The sequence below is a fragment of the Lissotriton helveticus genome, chromosome 5_1 (assembly GCF_964261635.1).
Source record: "Lissotriton helveticus chromosome 5_1, aLisHel1.1, whole genome shotgun sequence".
Taxonomy (NCBI): Eukaryota; Metazoa; Chordata; class Amphibia; order Caudata; family Salamandridae; genus Lissotriton; species Lissotriton helveticus.
In genome coordinates this window covers 1384281050-1384304828 of record NC_136065.1, presented here as the reverse complement: position 1 = coordinate 1384304828, position 23779 = coordinate 1384281050, and the positions used below count along the sequence as shown (strand labels likewise).

At 50.9% G+C, this 23779-nt stretch overlaps 1 protein-coding gene across 1 annotated transcript in view; it reads left to right on the top strand.

The window, feature by feature from the left end:
- SLC26A8 (solute carrier family 26 member 8) overlaps positions 1 to 23779 on the top strand; it is a 3758415-nt gene that overhangs the window by 988658 nt on the left and 2745978 nt on the right. The window contains exon 4 of the mRNA XM_078644342.1: positions 22490 to 22572. Coding sequence (XP_078500468.1) covers positions 22490 to 22572 — 83 coding nt within the window. The remainder of the gene's footprint in view (positions 1 to 22489; positions 22573 to 23779) is intronic.

Genomic DNA, 23779 nt, shown 5'->3' with positions numbered 1-23779 from the left:
TACAAAAACCGGGGCAAAGCCATCATTTTAAACAGGACCGCCCTATCGAGTAGTGACAAGGGAAGGGCCCTCCATCGTTCCACGTCCCTTCAAAGCCGACTCAAGGGAGGTTCTAAATTATTAGTATAGAGGCGTGGCCAAGATGGCGACCTGATCGGACGCAGATTTCTGTGGCTCCCTGCCCCGATCCTCGTTTGAAGCACTCGACACAGCCAAACCTTCCCCAAACACCGCCTTGCTAGTCCCCAACTGACCACAGCAGTGGACTGCACTACTGGCGCTGCTTCCGGACCTGCTCGACTGAGTGGGGTGCCCGACGGAAGTGACAACCCGCAACCGCGATCCCTGAAATGGCGGCCGCCCCGGTGTGATCGCCAGCCCTGCGCCTACCGGTGGTTGCCGCCTGTGGGGAGCGAGGATCGTTCCGCTCCCTGCGGAACCTGCGGCGGGACCCAGCGGCCCGTGACTCCCGGCCGGGAGTGAAATAGAAGTGCCGGCTGCCTCTGCTGCGACCCGGCTGGTGAAGTGAGGGAGTACCGGCCGGAGGTCGCGAAACTCGAGGTCCCGGCTTTCGGGCCTACCAAGACTCCGGCCCTGCGGACTCCCGCGGCGGACGCCATGACGTGAGCGGGCCCCTGCGCTGTGGGTACCGGCGCCCCGCTAGCCAAGGAACGAGTGACCCGAGAGCCGGAGAAGTAAGCGACGGCCCGGACTGCCGCTGAGACGGGCCAGGTGGAGGTGCGGAGCCTGTGGAGCCGTGCCTGGTGTTGAGCGGTGAGACGCCGGGGGGCGCGACCAGGCGGGAGACAGTGGCACCCGCCTCGGGCCTGGAGCTGGTGAGGCCGGAGGGCCGGAGGTGAGGAGTGACTCAGAGGGGTGCGAGAGGGAGACTCGGGGGGCATGCTCGGGCCCCCGGCGTAAGGCCTAGCGGACCAGAGAGCGGATTGGCACGAAAGGGGAGGTAGAAGAGCCCCGCAACCCGCACAGGGGCCTTGGTCAAAGGGACCCCAGCTGCGATCCTGGCCTCCGCGGGCTGACCGGGAGCCCGCCGCCCCTGGGCTGGCCTCTGCCGGCGGCCCGTGCTCGACGCGCCGGCTCCTGACCGGCCACCAAACCCACAGTCACCACAGCAACACGAGAGCCGCATGCGGGTGCCTCAGTGAAGCTCCAGTCCGCCTGCCCAGAGGCCCGGGCACTGGCTCTGCCGGCTGCTTAGGTGCCCCGAGGAGCGAGCTGACATGGGAGCCCTACCCCTGGTGGCCTGCAGTCGCTACCGGCGGACAAGGAGACTACGTGCCCAGCACCCCTGCCCGCTCTCCTAAGCGTTCGCTTTAGACACAGCTGGGCCCCAGGGCACCGCGGCAGCGAGCGACCCGCCCGAGACCACGCTGGGGGCCCGATCCTCGATTGTCAGCGGCAGGGGTTGGTGCACGCGGCTGCCGGCCATTACCGACGCATCCCAACACTCCCCTCTCACAGCGGCCATCCCCCCCCTGCAAAGCAGGTCGCGGGCCTACGCCACTGGGGCCCACTGACGACACAAGAGTGGGGGGCGCTCCAGAGGTCAGGGGAACCGACAACACAATACGCGCCTCAGCCATGTCCTCCTCCAACCGCAGAACAAGACGCACTATCACGGACATGCTAGTGAAGGGGGCGCCCAAAGGTGAGAAAAGCCCCGACAAACCGACGCCGATGCCTCAACCCAAAGACGAGACCGAGCAGATGGGGAAGCGCCGGCCACAAAGTCCTTTATGGAAGCGCTGTTCACCTCCCTCAAAGAGGACATTCAGACCCTTAAACAGGAGATGGCTGGAGGATACAAAGAACTACGTCGAGATCTGGACGAGATAGGGGAGAGGGTGGCGGAGGTGGAGAACACGGATATTGCCAGAGGCGAGGAAGTGCACACACTTCAACAAGAAATACTCAGACTTCAGGAGCAGCAGATGGATCTACAAGCGCACTCGGAAGACCTGGAGAACCGCTCATGACGCAACAACATCCGCGTCCGGAATGTGCCCTCTAAGGCGGAAGGAGGGGACGTGGCAGCGTATCTACAGGGCCTATTCTGTGACATACTGGGGGAGCCTGACGACTTTGAGATCCGAATTGACAGGGCACACAGAGTGGGCCTTCCGTGCCGTGCAGCCACCCCCCCACCAGACATCCTCGCCTTCCTCCCTGACTTTCCCCTCAAGGAACGTATCTTGAAAATGGCTCGGCAAAAACAACCACTCATCTATCAAGGTCAAACAGTGGAACTCTTTCAAGATTTGTCCGCAATCACCTTACAGAAACAACGGGCGTTCAAGATGGTCATTGCTTTCCTAAGGACAATGTTCACTAATGGGCCACTCACAGTTGGGGCGAGAGTAGGGGGGGATCAGGGAGGGGACAGTGGGAGTTGGGGAGATGTTGGTGTTGAGGGGGGTGAGAGGGTTCTCCTTGTCCACGAAATTTCGAGCTTATTCTGGGGTTTCCTAGGCCATCACGCGCAGAACGCAGCACAGCTCCGCCACAGACCATTGCAGGCCCGGCGCCGTGCGTAGCTAGCCCAGCTAACTGCATAGAATGACGCACCCCCTGACAGTTCTCTCGCTTAACGTGAGAGGGCTCAATAACCCTATAAAGTGCAAAGCAGTCCTATCTCTCCTGGAACACTCGAAGGCAGACATCTGCCTCCTGCAGGAAACCCATCTGATGCCCAAAGGCCAACACAGATTCAAGTCCCGATCCTTTCCCTGGCAGTTTTTCTCGTCCGCTAGCAAGAAAGTAGCCGGGGTAGCGATATTAGTAGCCAAATCCTTTAGGGGGAAGGTTCTGCAAAAGGAAGCTGAGATCAGGGGTAGGTTGCTAGTCCATCGCTTCCAAGTGGGGGTCAGACATTATTAGTGGGTACCATCTATGCACCCAACGAAGGCCAGGAGAAATTTCTGCATACGGCCCTGGAGGCAGCCACGGCCACCACGCATCAACACTTATTGCTCGGGGGTGATCTTAACCTTGTGTTTCACAACACTGCGGACCGCTCTAGCCAGCGGTCCGGTCAAGTGGGGGCACTGTCGGCAGCGGGGCACACTCACATCTCGGACCTAGATCTCGTTGATCTGTGGAGACACACCCACCCGAGGGCGACAGCATACACTTATTACTCCGCGGCCCACAAAACATATGCGCGACTTGATCATTTTTTGTGGTCCTCCCAGCTGGTACTTCAAGCACAAGACGTGGAGATCCTCCCGGCCTCTCTGTCCGATCACTCGCCGGTAGTGGCGTCCTTTCTTGTCTCGGCCGCACCCGGCCCACAGCGGCACTGGCGACTGTGGGATGGCCTCCTGCAGACTCCGACCACGCTGGAGCGGATTAAGACAGCGCTAGCACAGTTCCTCACTCACAATGCCAACGAGGATACCTCTAAAGCCACACAATGGGCGGCTCTTAAGGCGGTCCTCCGCGGTGAATTTATTTCTATAGCTATGGCTAACAATAGAGAACTCGCACAGAAAAGAGCCGAACTCACTTAGCGAGTGGCGGAACAGGAACAGATGCATCAGCGCACTGGGGCGGCACGGGCGTGGCGTCAGCTGTGCACGGAACGGAAAATGCTGGTGGCCCTGGACCAGGACATGGCGGAATACGCCTCCATGCGCCTCAGACACGCGTACTATACCGGAGGGGACCGCTGCGGGAAATTGCTGGTGAGCAGATTGCGGGAGCAGCGCCAGAGGCAACATATTCGAACCCTCCAGCCTAACCACGGTGCCCCCATCACAGAAGACGCGGCCATCGCCGCAGCCTTTGGCTACTACTCCGCTGATCTTTATACAGCGGACCACCTCGACCTGCAAAATGGCCATGATTATCTGCAGGGTGCAGCTCTCCCATCCCTAAATGAGGTACAGACAGCATTCCTCGATCAGCCCATAGGCCTGGAGGAGGTCATTTCGGCGATTTCTCGCCTTAAATTGGGGAAATCCCCGGGCCCGGATGGCTACACAGCGGCCTTCTATAAGACCTTTTGCCCACAAGTGGCTCCGCTGTTGAGAGACCTCTTCAACACCTTCGATCAGCCTGGTGCCATCCCCCCGGACCTGCTGGAGGCGGCCATCTCGGTAATTCCCAAGTCTGGGCGGGACCCCACCCGATGTGGCTCATACCGGACGATCTCCGTGTTGAATATCGATCTGAAGCTTTACACCGGCATTCTTGCAGGTCGACTGGCACCCTATATGCAGCAACTGGTGGAGCCCGATCAGGCGGGGTTCATCCCACAACGGCAGACGAGCGACAACACCTGGCGAGTCCTCCACCTCATCGAGGCTGGGTCGCGGACGAGACCGGACTGCATGCTCCTCACGATCGATGCAGAGAAGGCATTCGATAGGGTGCATTGGCCCTATCTAGACCTGGTGCTACAACGGTTCGGGGTAGGAGAAACCCTTCGCAACCGTATATTTAATTGTTACCGCCAACCAAACGCTGCAGTCCGGGTTAACGGCCACACCTCCCCACGGTTTGCAATTGGCAGAGGGACTAGACAGGGGTGCCCACTCTCTCCTCTCCTGTTCGCGCTCTATATGGAGCCATTGGCGCAACGGGTGAGGCAACACAACCTCATTACGGGCATCCCGTTTGGCGGTGACACACACACGATCAGCTTATACGCTGATGACATCTTACTATCCCTGACCAATCCGATGCAATCCCTCCGAGCGCTCTTTATTGAGCTTCACGCCTTTTCGCTGGCATCGGGCTTTAAGATTAACGTGGCGAAGTCGGAGGCCCTAAATATATCACTGTCACCAGAGGTACTAGAGGACGCCAAGGCTGAGTTTGACCTACAGTGGTCAGAGTCTACCATCCCTTACTTAGGTGTCTTGTTGGCCCCAACGGTGCAGGCCACCGCGGACGCCAACTATGCTAGACTCAGTTCCCGACTTTGTGACACCCTCAGAAGGTGGAAACACCTCACCCTGTCCTGGCTGGGTCGTGTCGCCGCCACCAAAATGACCCTGCTGCCCCAGATTCTTTACGTATTCCAGACCCTCCCTCTCTGCCCACCGACGGGATGGCTTCAGAGGACACAATCGGATCTGGCGCGCTTTGTCTGGAACGGCCGCCGTCCGCGGTTTAAACATATGGTCGCCACACTCCCCCCCAAACATGGCGGTGTAGGCGTGCCTGACCTCACTCTATACTTTCAGGCGACTCAGCTACGCACTTTGGTGGAGTGGCACCACCTGGAATCTGGCAAACACTGGCTCTTTCAGGACCAGGCAGTGGCTGGTCGTCCACTCCAAGGCATCCCGTTCTTGCCGCGCTGCCATAGACCTCCCAACCTCTACGCCTCACGGATCACTAGCACAGTCCTGAATATATGGGACAAGGTGGCAGTTAAGCGAGAGCTCACCTCCTTCCCCTCACCAATGACGCCGATCTTCGACAACCCTGACTTTTCGCCCGGCCTTGATCCTCAGGCTTATGCGACATGGAGGATGACACCTTGTAGGAACGTGGGACATATGTTCGATCTTAAGGGCATTCTTCCATTCCAGAAAGTGAAGGGGGACTATGGCATACCGGAAACGGATCGTTTGCCCTACCTGCAGGTCCGGCATTGGGTTCTACAGCCATCGATCCAACCCGGTGCACAGCGCCAACTCAACCCATACGAGAAGTGGCTGTTGACACGCACGTCCGACAAAAAACTGATCTCGGATCTGTACCAGCACTTGCTCCTCACCAACATATACACTTACAACGCGGGGAGGGTCAGATGGGAGAGGGACTTGGGGAGACAACTCACGCGCAAAGAATGGGAGGGGTTTTACTACAGAGCCAGGTATTCTGCCTACCATACAGGCCTCACCGAAACTATGACCAAAGTTGCCACCCACTGGTACCATACACCTGAACGACTACATCAATGGGACCCCAGGCCAGGGATGCCCTCTCTCTCCCCTATTCTTTGCCATAGCTGTCGAGCCGCTCTCGGCAAGGGCCCGACTAGGGCTGGCGTATCAGGGACTAGATGTCTATGGACAGATACACCACATAGCTTTGTATGCGGACAACCTATTAATGTTTCTGGCGGACTCGGGTGACTCTCTGCGCGGGGCTAAGGTCCTCCTGCAGTCACTGAGTAGGGTGTCAGGGCTGTGGGTAAACTGGGCAAAGTCATACTTGTTCCCAGCTCGACCGCGCAGAATATGCCCACAGCCCTCGGAGTGGGTGACATGGGAGGGAAGGAGCCTGCGCTACCTCGGGACCTCGATATTTCACGACAATGCGGATATCCTGGAGGGGAACGTCGGTTCGGCAATCAGACACGCCAAAGAGAATTTTGAGTTTTGGAGTACACTCCCGTTGTCACTCATGGGGAGAGTGGCACTCCTTAAGATGGTGACCCTGCCACGGCTACTTTATCTTTTAAGGACCCTCCCGATCTGGATCCCGGCGGGCCTCTTCCGACGCTTGAGATCGTTAGTAATCGGCTTCCTGTGGGGGACGGGCAGACGCAGAGTGGCGCACAGCACACTTCTCAGACCTAGAGAGGAGGGGGGACTTGCGGTACCAGACTACGAGCTGTATTACCTGGCGGCCCAGCTGCAGTGGCTGACGCAATAGGTCGCACGAACCAGGAGAGAAGGCGATGACTCAGGAGAACCGACGGGCCCGGTTCAGGTGTTAGCCCGGATTGTTCTGGGGCTCCCGCTGGGAGACTTTCCCCTCACGCAAGAATTTGCGACGGCCCGGAGGAGCTGGAATAGATACCGCCGGAGGGGCCGCATTGGGGTACCATACGCCCCCGAGATCCCGCTCCGGTTGTGCAGGGCACTGCCGCATGGGGGCTCATGGCACGGCCTGGGGGATTGGGAACAGCAAGGACTCAAGTCCATGGGGGACCTCTATGAGGACGGGGCGATGCTGCCTTTCGACATACTGAGAGACCGCTTTGAGCTGCCGGGGGGGGATTTCCTTCTTCACGCAGCACTGACATCGGCAATCCGTAAGCACTGGAAGATGGGTATGGCGGAGCCGCCACTATCTCTGGGATGCCAGTACGTGGTGATGATGGCGGGAACGGTCAAGGCAGTCACGTGCCTCTACAGGCGCATGGTCTCGGAGACTGTTGCTCCTCTGCTGGCCCTGAAGGCGAAATGGGAGGCGGATCTGGCGATGGAGATTCCGGACGAGGCGTGGACTGGCATAGTGGCGCGGGCCCGCAACGGAACGCGCAACGCTAGATTTCAGCTGATGCACTTCTATGTCCTACACAGAGCCTACCTGACACCTGACAAGTTACATAAATACTTCCCTACTCACCCGGCGACCTGTCCGCGATGCCCGGCACCCTTAGCTGATTTCCAGCACATGTTCTGGTCCTGCCCAGAGTAGAGTCCCTTCTGGCGGGAGGTAGTGGACACCCTGAGGGAGGTCACGGAGAGAGACTTACATCTATCCATAGCACACTGCATACTGCACTGGTTCCCACACACATCGAAGAACAAGATTACTAGCAAGTTCTTAGACCTGGGTCTGCTCCTGGCGAAACGGGCCATAACATCCCAATGGAAAGCGAACAGGGGCCCAGTAGTGGGGAAGTGGAAGGCTGAGCTGCTTAAATGGGCCAGGTGTGAAGGAGAACTCTGCATGCAGGCCGCACTTAGAACAGATAATGACACGGCGATTGAGAAGGCCAGGGCGTGGGAGGGGCTGATTTTGGACCTCACACTGTTGGGCCTGGAGGAGGAGGACACCCCGGCACATAGCCCTGCCCCGGCGGACCACTTGCCCGGAGAGGTGGCGTCCTAGGCTCCCTCCTTTATTCCCCTGCTTCCTGAGTGAGAACTACGAGTCATTAGTCGGATACTCCTGATGGGCTACTTCGGGTCTGCATTGGTCGGGATGACTGTGATCTTGCATTGGTGACGAGCTGGCACGCCTGGGAGGGTGGGGGGTGGAGTTGGGGGAAGGGGGGACAGTTCGGGAGGGGGGGGGAGAGATGGGGGGGGTCAGGATGGGCTGGGGGGATGAGAAGCCCTTGCTTCGGCATGTCTAAGGAAGGATCTTACTGCTTTCTCTAGGTTACGCGATAAGGGGAGGGAACGTTTTTTTTTTTTTTAAATTAAAAAAGAATTAAAAAAAAAAAATCAATGGGACCCCAGGGTTAGTGACCGCTGTTGGAGAGGGTGCGGGGAACTTGGAACATTGGTACACCTACTTTGGAGCTGCGACCACCTCCAGCCTAGATCTGATAGACTCTCACCTAGATACTCAACTACCCAGGTTCCCTGCTTATGTCCTACTGGGCCTTCCTAACGCTTTGATGTACCACTTAAAATCCCGGAGGGGGAGGCTTATTGCGATCGCACTAGGGGCAGCTGTACAAAATATTGTGGCGCATTGGAGAGCCGTCCAAACTCCACTACAAATAGGCTGGCTAAATAGGCTGTGGGCAATCCTGGGAATGGCGAAGTTATCATTAGCTAAGGGAGGGAAGGGGGCAGAATTTGCAGCACTTTGGCGACCGTTTCTGACCCTGCTGACAGGAGAATTCTGAGAGCTGAGTTGCCCCCGCTACCTGCGGCTGCTACGCCTTGCAGACACCACGCTTCCAAAACCCAAGGCGCAGCCACGCAAGCGCAAAACACCGGAGGGTCCTGCACCCGATGGCACCCGTTAGAGGGGTGATCCCCTATGGTCTCTGTCTTTGCTCTGTGGACAAGGAGAGGGGTGGATGTGGGAGGAGGGTGGGGCGTGGGGGTTTGTTTTTCCTTCCTTCTGTTTTCTCTGTTTATGCATGTTTCATTATCAGCGCCATCTGCAACTGCATTCCAGCCTTTACGAAGCGGCCGGCCCGGATGGGTTGTAGGCGGCTTGCTGTGTTAACGCCTGTAGTAGGAGCATCTATTGGCCGCGTGTACGGTATTGAACTGTTCTTGACCGCCATGTGCTCAGGCAGGTGCGGGTGGCTGTATGAGACGCTATGTTCTTTTTTGCTGCTCAATAAAAAAGATTTAATACTAAATTATTAGTATATCTCACTTTTGGATCCAAGTTATATATATATGCCTAGGTACTTAAATCCCACCTGCTCTATCCTCACAGGACATGCCTGTGGGACAACAGGCGGATCACCGGATATGGCAAACAACACTGATTTCGTCCAGTTTATTGCAAACCCAGAATATCTGCTAAATATCGCCAGAACATCTAAGAAATTACTCAGGGAGACACTAGGTTTTGTAAGATATAACAAGATATCATCTGCATATAGCGAGATTTTATCCTCCCAGTCCAATGTCCAGCGCAGTCCACATATTGACCGGTCCCACGCCGCCAGCGGCTCCAATGCTAGCGCAAAGAGAAGTGGGGACAACGGACATCCCTGCCTCGTGCCCCTTCCCAGAACGAAGTCGGCTGATTTGCAGTTATTTACGATCACTCTGGCCAGTGGAGCTGCATACAACAATCTAACCCATAGTATGAAATCAGGGCCAAAGCCCAGTTTAATCAGAACAGCAAAGAGTTAGGCCCATTCAACTCTATCAAATACCATGGTGGCATCTAAGGATACTAAGATTGATGGTTCCAGAATTTTCGAAGAGCCGCCCAATATTCCGTGAAGTCTGCGCAGATTCAGGGCTGTATTACGACGCGGCATGAAGCCCGACTGATCAGGATGTACCAGAGTAGTAATGACCTTGACCAACCTAGTGGCTAGCAACTTTGCCAGTATCTTAGGCTCAGCACTGAGAAGCGAGATAGGCCGGTATGAGGAAGGTCATCCATAGCCCTGCTTGGTTTATGGATGAGGACAATATTTGCCACCCGTTGATCATAAGGCAGTTGCCCCAGGTCCCTTCTTTCAAGGAACATGGCACGTACATGGGGAGCGATTTTATTGGCATCCAGTTTATACAGTTCTATAGGCAGTCCATTAGGGCCTGCCGCCTTCCCAGACTTGATGCCTCTAATTGCTTGTGCAACTTCGTCGTCTGTATTGGGTGATTCCAAGTACTCCCTATTTTCTTCTGACAGGCAGGGCATGGCTATATCTCTAATCATTTCTCCATTCTCTGTCTCAGTAAAACCATTCGCAGAGATGTACACCTCCCTATAATATTCAGAAAAGGTGTCTGCCACTGCCTGTGGATCTGTGACTTTCTCAGGTCCCGACCCCTCCAACTCCGGTACCAGACGAGAGGCACGCTCCCCATGCTCAAGCCAAGCGATTAATTTGCCGGCCTTGTCTCCATGTTCGTATATTCGGCTTTGCACATCATTATTCTGTGCGATAGCACTTTCCCTAGAGAGGCCCTTATATTCATCTTGTTTCAATTCTAACAAATGTACGTCCTCCTGAGTGGCCAAATCTGCCACCTTTTTCTCTAAATCTACTACCTCCGCCTCCACTTTGACCATCTCGGCCTGGCGTCTCTTTTTTTCCCGCAATCAAAGAATGGACCGCACCCCGCAATACTACCTTATATGCCTCCCACTGGGTCTGTGTTGAATCCACCGTACCTAGGTTGTCCTGAAAATAATGTTCCGATATCTGGCGTATCTCCTTTTTCGTGGCAGGGTCTCTCAAAAGCCAGGCATTAATCGGTGCAACTCTACCCACTGCTGGCTGTCCCACCTCAAGCTGCAACCACAACGGTGAGTGGTCCGAAATGCCCCTCCCCACGTATCTTACCTCTCTAATTGTATGCGCCATGGCCGCAGGAACCAACATGTAATCTAATCTAGACATGCTATTGTGCGCGGCCGAGACATGGGTGAAACATTTCTGAGTTGGGTTACGCAATCTCCAGCTATCTACCAGTCCAGGTGTTTCAAGAAAGTCAGGGAGCCACCTCTGTGATGGTACATGTGGACGCGGAGGGAATCTATCAATTCCACCATCCAACACGGCATTAAAGTCACCCCCCAGAACAAGAAGACCCAAAGGCAGGGTCAGAAAGAAAGAACTCAGATCCTTAAAGGTGTCGGCCTGAAGGCCCGGCGGCACATATATAGATAAGAAGGTAACTGTCCTACCCCCCAGCTGCCCCGAAACACCTACATATCTGCCCCTCTGGTCCGACCATGTAGCCTGTAGCTCAAACGGGCAAGAGTTTTTAAGCAGAATACCAACCCCTCTAGAACCAGTCGTAAACCCAGCGTGCGCTACTAATTTGTATCCTCCTCTATGCAGGGCCAGACATCGATTCCCAACCAGGTGTGTCTCCTGCAACAACGCCACCTCCGGGGAGTACCTCCTAAATAGCTGATTCACCATTCCACGTTTGATCTTGTCACCCAGCCCATTGACATTCCAACTCAACACCTTCACCCCTGATCCCTGATTAGCACTCGACATTCACCCCACACCACCAACATAGAGATAGGATACTGTCACCTGATGCAATAAAAAGGAAAAGAAACAATAAACAAACCAAAACCCAATCTGACTCACAAAACTGAGCCCTCCACCCCCCACCCTGCACACCTGCATATAAACAACACAAATCCCAACTAGCAGTGTGCCTGTCACCCTTAATCTAGTCTAACGGTAACTAAAGGTAGAAAACAGAGGAGGGCCAATGGGAAGACCCGCCACCCCCTTCCCCCCTATCCCCCCTCACCACCCCCGTACTGCTGAAATCACGAACTTAATACAAAACAAAGCTAAACTGGGGAAGACTTGAGCCAATCAAGTTCGATATGAACAAGCTCATTGTTCCTCCGCCTCTTCTCGGTCTTGAGTATCCATACCAGCATTGTGAGTACTGTCCAACCAATCAGCCACCACCTCAGGTTTATCGAAAAACCAGGCCTTCCCGTTGAGTTCCACTCTGAGGCGGGCGGGAAACATCATGGCATACTTATACCCCTGTCTCTCAGTTTCCTCTTCACCGCCATTAACCTTTGTCTTTGTTTTTGCACCGCTTGAGTGAAGTCTGGGAACAAGGAGAGAGTTGCGTTCTCAAATTTCAATGGAGCTCCGGTCCTCGCCGTCTGAAGGATCACATCTCTGTCCCGAAAATTCAGAACTCTGGCGATCAAAGGACGGGGAGGGGCTCCCGGCTTAAGTCTACCTCCCGGAATCCTGTGGGCACGCTCAACAGTGAAGAAATTACTCAGATCCTTAGGTTTAAGGTGTTTGAGAATAAGATTTTCCACGAATAGATCCGGGGCATGTCCTTCTGAATTCTCCGGCACCCCCAGTATACGAACGTTGTTGCGCCGCGCACTCCCTTCATTTTAATCATCGAGCTTGCGATCGGTGAGAACTCTCGAGGCCTTAAGATCTCGCACCTCTCGCTGCAACAAGTTCACATCGTCCATGAGGCTAGCTGTTTTGACTTCCAGCAATTTGACTTTCTCGCTTGCCTTCGTGAGATCTGCTCTTATCCTCATCTCAATTGTGAAGGTGTCAAGCTTATTGTCCAAGACCTCCATTTTCTGGCCCAGGCTAGTCTGGACTCCGGTGATGGCTGCCATGAGATCCGCCAGCGTTGGCTCGCCACCAGTGGGAACGTCCTCCGCCCCCCGAGCCCCCGCGGGGCCCTTCTTCGGATCCATCGAGGACCCTTTAGGTAGAGTGTAGCGATCAAATTTGTTGGACTGAATAGTTCTGGAACCTCTAGTGGCCTTAGATTGGGATTTATCCGAGTCGGCTCTTGCCGCCATATCGCCTTCTGATAGCGTGCGCGCTCTCTCCACCACTTTCGATATGGTCGTGTTACACCCCCTGATCAGATTATCAAACCATCAAAGGGTCGACTCCAGATGTAGCGTATTCATCTCACCAGGCCAAGTCCAGGCAACACCCCAAGTCACATCTCGGAGATTGTATAACACCCAGGGGTTTGTGCTATTAATCAGGGGCGCTCACCCGCCTCAGTTTCCTCTCCAGAGGCAAGGGACGTGCAACAATAGGGGTGCCACACCCTGCTCCCCGCCGAGTCAGACCCCACTGAACAGCTGGCCGCCTCTCATATCCTCCAGGCGGTTCTTCATCCAATTTATAAGACTGCGCCTCACCACACTCCACGGCCTCATGTCCGAGGGCTCGGGCACAACTAGCTGGGGGGCACGGAGGTTCCCGACAGAATTGTTACCTCAGTCGCAATTATCACTTAGGAGACTATTCAGGGAAGGCCACTTAATCGCCACACCAGTGCTCTCCTCACCACCTTCGGGAATAGTCCTGCCCACCGTGGGTCCCACAATCCATGCCTTCCATAACAGTGCCTCCAGTTGGCATATAAAGGCAAGGTGGGAGTGTCATGCAGCACCCGGGTCATCTAGGCGCTTTGTTTAAAGTGGCTGGCAGGGAGCAGACACACTCAGACCCCAGAAGGAAGAAGCCGCCTCCATACACGCGTGGCTGCAGTCACTCGGCGCACTCTCAGCGCTCACTGGGCAGCCCCCAAGTCACCAATCCACTGGGGCTCTTACTGGTGATATTAGCAAGCAGATCTCGGGGGGGGGGGGTGTAGCCTCGCATCAATACACCCCCTCTGCCGTCCAGTCAACACCCCTCCGCAGTGGGGGCGCGTCGCTCACCTCAGGCCGCCAGCAGTATGTCTCACGAGCGAGCCGAACACATCCGGTCCCCGGCGGCCGATGTTGTTGCACTATGCGGCGGACGCTTTATCACGCGAGTCCCCGGTTTTCAATAGTAGTAGGCCGCTATCTTTTCAACGGTGTTGCTCCGTAGTCCGAGCTCGGAGGCGGCCCGTTAAACCTCACACGGGCGTCACTACCGCTCCCTTACAAGAGGGTCCATGCGGGGCTCAGGATGATGACCAGGATAACGGGGCAGGCGAGAGGGTCCGGCGGAGCCGAGTCCCTAAGCGGCCATTTTGGTCGCTGCTGCAGCTCCTTCCCCGATTTTAGATTTTTTAAAGTGAAATTTGTAGCCCTCAGATGCAAATCCCAAAATTATTGTATTCACTCTGTTCAAGTGTTCCTCCAGGTCACCGGGCTGTTCTTATACCCCTGGGGGAGTCGACGAAATTGACTCTTAGACTCTAGCGCTGAAAATGCTGTTAGATACCTGCTTTCAGGCAATATATTTTGGCAAAAGAATCCATTTGAGATAGCAAGTGTTGTTTCGTATTTTTTCCACACAATGTTATTCATTAATGTGGTACTGTGTGCATTCTGAACTGCAAATGTCTTCGTGCAAGTGTTTAAATGTCTGTCATCTAAAACTAGTCGATATGTATTGTCAGGTTTCATGACAGGAAACAAAGGATTGTTCATTTGAGAGGTGCAAGTTTCAATCCCCCCTTGGTACTCAAGTTGATCTAAGATCTCCCTGACCTGTTTTTTAGCTTCTTGCTTTATTGGGTACTGCCTCTGTGCAGTTGGAGTATTTTTTAAAGGAATTATGTGGTGGGTTCAATCCTCATCCCACCCAACATGGTTTTTAGGTTTGGTCCTGGCGTTGCAACTGCGTAGCAGTTGCTCCGCCCAGGCGAAATCTAATGTTATCTCTATAGTGGGGACTTGAAACCGCCCCTTCTTCCATTGGCTAGCTCCATAAATGGAGGCTAGCCATTGGAAGAGATTGGCTGTCAATCACGTTTTCCCGTGAAAACGCGATTCGGGGGCGTTTCTGGGTCTTTTTTTAAGCCCCGCTCCTTGTTGCCGTGTGTCCCGGGCCGCGCTGTGATTGGCTGCAGGCCCGGGACACCCCCGTGACGTCATTTCCTGGGCCGCGCTGTGATTGGCTGCCGGCCCGGGACACCCCCGTGACGTCAGCCAATCACAGCACGGCCCGGGACCTGACTTGTTTATGTGGGTTTAGATGTGCGGGCACGCTGCTCTGTACCAGGGCAATTTCATGGCGGAGAAACAGGGAAATAATTTGGAGAGATGGGTTTTATTAAGCAGGCGGCTTGCAGTTATGCAGATATGCACTTTCTAAATTGCTCCTTTGGTAAATTGGCGTTTAGCGGTTCAGGGCACTGTGCCTGTTCGTCCTTTCTGGGACCTGCCGTAAAGATGCTTTCAAAGCTCCCCATGCCGTTATTTATTCATGAACAAAGAATGTGAGCTGGCAATCTGCCAGCGTCAGAGTGTAGCTCCAGCGAGGCTTCTCCCATTATGAGATCTGATCATCATTGGTCTGACAGCTTAAAATGGCGTCGCAGGACTCCGGGGCTAATGGCAGGTATCAGGGCATGCTGCGAGACGAGGCAGCAGCTGTCCTTGTATGGCTCGCACAGCAAGAAAGGAGCTGTTGACCTGGTGGTGTTAACAGGACTAGGAAGGTCATGTCCTTGACATTCTGAATCTGTGAGACGGCTGCAGGAAGCGGCTTCATTGTAATGTTACACGCAGTGGCAAGGGCAGCCTGGGCCGTAGTGTAAACAAGAAAAACTGACATTCATATGCGGGTTTCATAGAAACAAATCGCTGCATTTGTAGTGCAGTGGGTTTTTCGAGCCTTTGAGCCCTGGTCAGTCCCGATTAAACCCTGTGGAGGCCCCTAGGCAGTCGAAATTTCGTCCCCTCTCCCCCTATTATCTCCTAATTCATTTTTAATCTTATCAGTCAACAATTTTAAAAAACAGTTTTATTACACAAAACGAAACATTAACAATTATTAATGTTATTAAACAAAAAAAAGAAATGTTAACATTTTTAATAAACCAACAAAGCTTTAAATATTCAATGGGTACATTACATTAACGCTTCATTTTATCTATCGAGTCTTTAATGTAAAGTTGTCGTTTCTTTGAGTTGATTATTTTTTTTCTATATTTGGGAAACAATTCAGGACACCTTGATTGTAATTTTCTTTCAAGATCAAACCAATATTATTTTGATTAATCGTCGCGTGCCCCTCAAAGGGGTGGGGCCCATAGGCCAGTGCCCACTTTGCCTATTTGGTAATCCGGAACTTGCCCTGGAGCCACTGCACCTGCTGCACCCCTGGACTCAAGGGTACAGTTGGAGTAGTTGCGGTACTTGGAATTCTGGCAGAGCAGGGCAGGATTCCTAGGTGCTATGGTATGTTATGTTTGTGCAATTTGCAAAGCGCATGCCTACCATTTGTAGGGCACAGTAGCGCTGTTTGGGGTCTGCACATCCATTGCATTCAGTCCCACAGTTTTCACTGACTGACCAGGTGTGTTTGGTTGTGTTTGCTCACTAAAGACTGCTTTGTCCAGAGTCTTACATAATGATGGCTCAATTTGGTACAAATGTGCCCGTTAGGGATGTTCATTGAGTACTAAGTGAATACATGTGTGTCCTGAAGGATTTTGTCATTTATTTAGTTCTACTCGGGAAAACAGATATCTATTAACTGTCTTGAACAGCTGTTCTGTATGTTTGCTTCCCTGCCCCCTGGCTGTGCTTGCTTCCCTGCCCCCTCGCTGTGCTTGCTTCCCTGCCCCCTCGCTGTGCTTGCTTCCCTTCCCCCTGGCTGTGCTTGCTTCCCTGCCCCCTGGCTGTGCTTGCTTCCCTGCCTGTGCTTGCTTCCCTGCCCCCTGGCTGTGCTTGCTTCCCTGCCCCCTGGCTGTGCTTGCTTCCCTGCCCCCTCGCTGTGCTTGCTTCCCTTCCCCCTGGCTGTGCTTGCTTCCCTGCCCCCTGGCTGCCCTTGCTTCCCTGCCTGTGCTTGCTTCCCTGCCCCCTGGCTGTGCTTGCTACCCTGCCCCCTGGCTGTGCTTGCTTGTCTGCCCCCTGGCTGTGCTTGCTATTGGCAATGTAAATGACAATGCCATTTATTTATCTGTTTTCAAAACCAAGACATAAACAAATAAATTGCCATTTACAATGCCAATAGCTCTAACTTTTGAAAAGGCGAAACCGTTGCATTGTAAATGCTTGTTGTATAAAGCTGGAGCCTGGGCTACCGCCCACTCCTGTGCATACGTATGTTGCAAGTGCCTGGGAATATTATCTGAGAAGGCTGGTAGAATTACTGTTTCCCCTTTAGGGCAATCCATGACGAATGCTGGCGGCCAATCTCGTTCAACTTTCAAAATGACATAGCCAAACTTAAGGTTCTCCCAAAAAAGGCCTCTCACTTTCCGACTTTTGTCCCTCACCATTTGGAGTGTTATTTCATATAACTTATGTGGGACACCTACTCTAGTATCAGGTGTTTCCACCATGATATAATCATTCAAGTCCACTGTCACAAGAAATTCCATCATGTTCTGGCGAGCTATTGTTACTTCTGCCGCACTGTCTAGCATCGTCAGAGCCAATTCCCCGTTCAGTAGTCTCGTGCTCAGAATTCTGGGCATGTCTGATCTTCAGACCTGCAACTTTCTTCTTTTTGAACTGTGGCTTTTGCTTTGGCTTCGCTTCCTTTTTGGAAGTGTAATCTTGAGCGTGCTGCTTGTCCCTGGACTTTGTAAGCTCTTCTGGTCTTTCTGAGTTTTTAGATGAACGCTGAAAGGAACGAGAGGAGCGTGTATCAGTATCCTGATACCTGTCAGGTTTCCTAATATAATCCCTATTCCTAAGGTTATACCTCTTTTCGGAGGGATCCTGTGGAGGAGATCTACCTCTGGATTGAGATCTGTTTTCTTTAAATGTTTGTAGTTTTTTATTATCCCACTTCTTTTTATTTGAAGCAGGTGTCTTCTTGGAAGTGTCCTTTTCAGAACTGCCCATCAGTTGTGGTTTTAAAGCTTTCCCACCCAAACTGTCTCTGCCTAATTCTGCATATGCAGTTTCAATTATTTTTTGTAGTTTGTGTTCCTATTCTAAAGCACTGAACTCCCTTAGGTGTTGGCGGATTGCCACTGAAGCTGCTTCCCCTTTCATATTAGCTAATATTATGGCTGATAGCTGGGCATAGTTACCTAGTAACTTCATCCCTAGCTTTCAGAGCAGGTTTTGCTTCGTACTCGTTTTGTATCTGTCTTAATACATCTGGCATCACTATAAATGAAGGAATACCATTACCTCTGGTATAAATGGCAGCAAAGACTGTACCCCAAGTGGTACAATCCTCTGCTTGTGGTGTTATCCTCATGGGCAAGCAGATTGATAGCATTCTGTGTTTTTCATATGGGGTAGTATTCGGGAATACTGCCTTGAGCTGAGTTATTTTCTGAGCTACCCAGAATGCCATTTGTTCATGTTTAGAGGGCATTTTGCCCATCACTGCGTGTAATATTTGTGGTGTGATTTTAGTTGCTGTACCCCAATTTTGAGTTCCATTTATTGCAACTATTGCTGGTTGGCCTGTAAATGTCCTCATGACGAATTACGTCAAGTTTCTGTATATTTTTATTAAATCTTTGTATTGTATGAGTAAGTCTCCTTGTGGCACTGTTTCAATGTCAGGATGCGGTATGTAGGCCACTAATATCGGCCAAGTTGCCCCTCCTCCTCCGAGTGGGCCTAATCTTTCTCTTCCTCTTATATGGGGTAGGGCGCCTTTAAATCAGTATAAGTGTTCCTGGTTCGTGAGTGGAACTTCAATGTCCTTGAACAGACAATATTCCACTGGTGCATCTCTTTCTTTGTAACAGTGAAATGTCTTTGATCTTGCATTTGCTGCTGGGAATGTAACCCATGAATAAAATACCTCTGTTTTGTTTGATTCGTGTGCCTCAATCACAAAAACTACTAAGCCACCTCTAGCTGATAAACCATTTTCTAACACTTTCATGCTGACTGTATGTCTGAACTTTCTGCAATCGGAATTGCGTCTGCATCCTGTTCTCCTGCTGAGAGGTGTAGATCCACTATGGGGTTATCTCCTGTCTCTGTCATTTTTGTAAAGAAGAAGTTTGCCCAAGGGAACTAAGATAACGATTTTAATGCACAATTTTAGGAACACTGTGTCCTTCAAGCTTGATTTAACCAATAGGTAATAAATAGGATTTTTCGCCTACTTAGCTGTGGTGGATTTTGTGCCCACCCACTCCAGACGTCTCAGGTGTTTTGTGAGTATGGGTCTCTGAGAATAGCATGACTGAACTACTCAGATTATACTGTTACATAAGTACCCAACCAACGTTGGCGGCGCCATGTCGTGTAGTTCCTATATTACCTATACAGGATCTGCGTGTTTTGGATAACATAAAGTGTGGGAATGGTGGCGGACTGATTCCATGCACCCCCACCTGATATGTTAGCCTGTCTGTATCAGCTAGCTCACAGTGCCACTAGAATCTCTTCTTATCGGGGAGAGAATAGTTTCTGGCAACCTCAAAACATGACACCCTTGATCCCCCAGGATCGTGGAAACAATATACTACTTTTCGCTCAGTCACGCGTGCTCACTTAGTTTGCCTCAGAGATACACAGAATAAACAGTCTGGGCATTTCAATAAGAATTTATTGAACAGTTGAACAGTTGTTATTCTAGTGTAAAATAGATGAGCTGCAACAACCATTAGAGAGTAGCAGAGATATATGATTAGCAATACTACAAACGTAAAGTGATGGTATAGTTCTACCATCTTGCAGTAATCATGAATATATACAAGTACATAAAATACATGATAATAAGTGCGTTCTCCTACGATGCCTCCCTAGCTAGATGTACCTAAATTTACCTAGCATCTATGTAGGTGTTATGCCAAGAATCCCTCTAGATCTAGTCAACCCCATTACCTGAGAAAGGAGAGAATATGGGAACCCGTCCTGATCTCGAGTTGGACACCCTGCGAGGGATGGTAAACCACTGCGAGCTGGAGTGTCTGCATGCAGGAACCTCAGCATCTCTGGTCAGTGTGTCAGACGGGAAGTCACGGTCTCCTCTGTCTCTCTAAGCAAGACATGTATGTATGTATGTATGTATGTATGTATGTATGTATGTATGTATGTATAAACTATTTTGTAGCGCGCTCCGTTACTTGAGAGTATCCTGGCGCGAGGGGAAAGGCGGGAAACAGAACCGCAGAGAAAACAACTTATATTAAACTCTTGAATAGGTGTGTTTTTAAATTTTTCTTAAATAGCGCCACAGTTTGGGAGGAACGCAGATAAAGAGGTAGAGCGTTCCACGCCCTGGCCACAATCACAGAGATTGACTGGCCACCAAGTCTGGCACGTTTGAAACGGGGAAGGTACAGTTTCAGCTGCGTGGATGATCTAAGAGAGCGAGTTGGCACATAACAAATAAATCTCTTTCTCAGATAAACGGGGCCTTGGTCGTGAATGGCTCTAAACGCCAGCACCAGAGATTTAAACAAAATGCGCTGCGCAACCGGGAGCCAATGAATGGTGCTCATCTCAGCACGTACGCTCCTCCATCTGGGGATGTTAAAAATCAGACGGACGGCCGCGTACTGGATGATTTGCAGGCGCTTCACCAGGTAGGCCGGAATACCGCTGAACAAAGCATTCGCGTAGTCCAGCCTTGCCAGTATAAGAGCTCGGGCAACCGTCTCCTTAGCTTCATTAGGGAGCAGAGGGAAAAACTTGCGTAGCATTTTCAGTGTGGCAAAGCAGGTGCCTGTCAGTTTTTTTATATGCTCCTCAAATCTGAGGTCCTCTGCAAACCAGATGCCCAGGTTTTTAGCCGGTCTTCCCATCTCTTTCGGACTAGGGATGTTAGGGGGCCACAGTGTGTTCTTAAACAGAGGGGGGAAGGAACCGTAAAAAAGCATCTCCGACTTGTCCTCATTGCACTTCAGCTGGGCCTGAGTCAGCCAGCGAAATACAGAGGACAGACACCGATGAACTACTGATGTGTCCAATTGATCATCAGGCCAGGTGAACAGCAGTTGGGTATCGTCCGCATACCCAATTATCTTAGCCCCATACTGTTCCGACATGATGTATATATACCCATAGGTCTCTCCAGGGGTTCTACCTTGCTGTGTTACTGTGTCTGCCTAAAGGATGACATCAGCCCTGCACTTTAAATAGAGATATTATACAGGAGATGTCAGTCCTGCTGTGCTTCCAAGAAGCCTCATGCATAATGTATGAGATTCGAACTAGGGAAAAACCCGCGTTCTGAATGCAATGTTGTATCTAGGTAAAAGGTCAGTGCCTAAGAACCGTTATGGATGTAATGTAGGGAAGAATATAGGTGAAAGGTTGTGATGTTACCTGCACCTATTGTAAGGTACCTATATGAAATATAACAATACAGGTTGGTCCATGATGTCAATTTGTTTTTACTTAACAATGCTCATTAAAACTTTTTGATGTTAAAGCCTTCATCATCTGACTGTAGAGAATCATTATTCAAACTTGAAGATCTCAAAACACAGTCCTTTTTGTTTCAGTTTCTGACAGGATTACAGGGTTTATCCTGTAAACACAGTTTGAGGTCAGTATCTGACCTATCGGACAGCCTTTGTTTCCCTTCACATTTTATATATGAGTTAGAGTTCATGTGAAAAATAAACTCCCTGTTACAGGCAAGCTGCCACTACAAGGCATTGTGGGTAGAGTTGCCTCCTAGATCCTTAATTGAAGAGACTCCTTTGTCTCCTCCCTCAGTGTAAGTTTATCAGGGTGCTTTTTCTCTTCATGCTCTTTATGCTAAAGAAATGTTTTTTTCCATCACAGATGATGTATATTTAAAAATCCCTCAATGTTCAACTTTTTTCCAGCAATCAGAAAGAAAATGACATCTCTGACAGACTACACTGAGGCTCCATAAATGCTAATTTCGCCAAGAATTGTATCTATATCTATCTCTCCCTCTGTGTATGTATATATGTATATATATATATATATATATATATATATATATATATGTGTGTGTACACACACACACACACACACCCACACACACACATATATATATATATATATATATATATATATATATATATATATATATATATATATATATATATATATATATATATATATATATATATATAATATAATGTTTCGGGGTCCACACAAGCAGCGAGAAATTATTAATCGTTTATGACTTCAATGAAGATACCCACGATGCAGAATTAGGACTTCAAGTATGTAGCCTTTCCCCTTCCCTTATTATTGTTAATATTAGTATAGAGGCAAGCTAGTGTGTTGTATCTTTCATGTTTTGCCATCATGGGCATTGCGGGGTTGTCTGGTTAAAGTGCAGACCTTACTGTCTGGTTTCACTTCAAAGAAGGTAGCAACTCTACCTGAATTTTGGTGCTGGTCCATCTGGTGTGACCAGATAGTGCATGGGCCACATCTTATTCGTATATCTTTCAGTGTGCTGCAGCTGTGCCCTTCCATGTTCCCTGTGCAGAACCATGCTGTGCCTTAGACCTGAATGAGGTCAAACAGTAATTTAATCTTACTGTTCTGTTTGCCATGCTATGCTGTGTATTACCTTTGGTTGCTTCACAAATACTGACCTGAGTACTGACATAATGCCGTTTCATTGTGCTGCATGGAGGATATACTGTTCCTGGACCTAGCTGTGCTAGTGCTTCAGTTCATAATTCAGTGAGGCTTGACATGGTGAAATGATTCTGCATAGAGTGAGGTACAGTGTTTAGCTCTAGACCTTGTACCAGTTAAACTTCTCATGTTTCTTCTTTCATAGATTGTGATATTTGCCGTTGTTACCAAGAACCTTCCAAATGTTGCTAAAATGCACAGGCCAGGTTATTTGCCGATGACATTCGGGTGAGTAGCCCATTTTGAAAAGTGAACAGAAGCAAACCTCGTTTTGGTTTTCTCTGTTATAAGTATACCCAATGATTTACTTCCTTTGCTCTCCTCTCTGTCTCATGATCACATTCGATATGTACACTTTTGCCCTTTACTCAATTAAGAAAACTTTGTTTAAACTCCCTCTAATTCTAAGAAAGCCTATTTATTCTATTAACAATAAAGTAAATAGAGGGGTAGTAAATAAATACCTTTTAGTTAAGGTCCAGAGGAATCACTTAATAGGGTAGTACTGTAACCTTAACTCCCTCCCCTGCCGATATGTGACAAGTGGCAAGGATATGGCATTATGAAAGTGAGCAAATGTGTACCTGGAAGTGTGATAATTTCCATCCATCGAGTCATTTAGCTGGTGAAATCATAACATGATATTAGTAATTGCGCAACTGTAGTTTTGTTCTGGGTACGTGTCTACTCAAAGCATGTCATAGTAACCAGTTGATGGGTACCTTTCTTTGTTTTCTGATGATGTGTCTCTCGAACAAGGGCGAGCGGCATAGCTCGCGGGTGGGGAAGAGGTGGCAGCAGGTTAGGGGGGTCGTGGGCTGCTTTAAAAAAAACAAATAAATAAAACTTGTCGCCGATACCGCGTCCCGTGTCTTCTCTCCTGCTCGCCTGCTTCCGACTTCAGGTCGGAAGAGGAAGCAAACAGCCAGGCTCCCACCCCTAAGCCAATCACAACACTGCAATGCAGCGTTTTGATTGGTCTGAGTTGGCCCGGCTGCTGAATGACCAGGAGCCAGACCCGAGCGAACTACTAAAATGGCCGCCGCACGGGGGACGCGCATGCGCAACGACCAGACTGGTTAAAACGCGGTCGTCTCCGAGTGGCAGAGCTTCACGTTCCTGCTTTCCGCGTTAGGACTTACCTTCCGGTTTCTTCGTCTCCTCCAGAACGTCGGGGTTTGAGTGCTCTCTGAGCATTCCCCCAGCCTTCGGTGTGTAGTCATCCCCTCCCGAACCTCTGTTGCCCCAGTCTTCTGCGCGGCGCCCTTGCCTCCAATCCTCAGTCTTCTCCTTCAGTTGAGGGGCCAGAACCTCTGTCATTGCTCCAGTCTTCGTCGCGCTGCCCTTGTCTCCAGTCCTCTGTCTTCTCCTTCAGTTGAGCTGCCCTGAATACAAAAGAGAAAAAGACAGAAAGCTTTATTACGCCTACATAAAT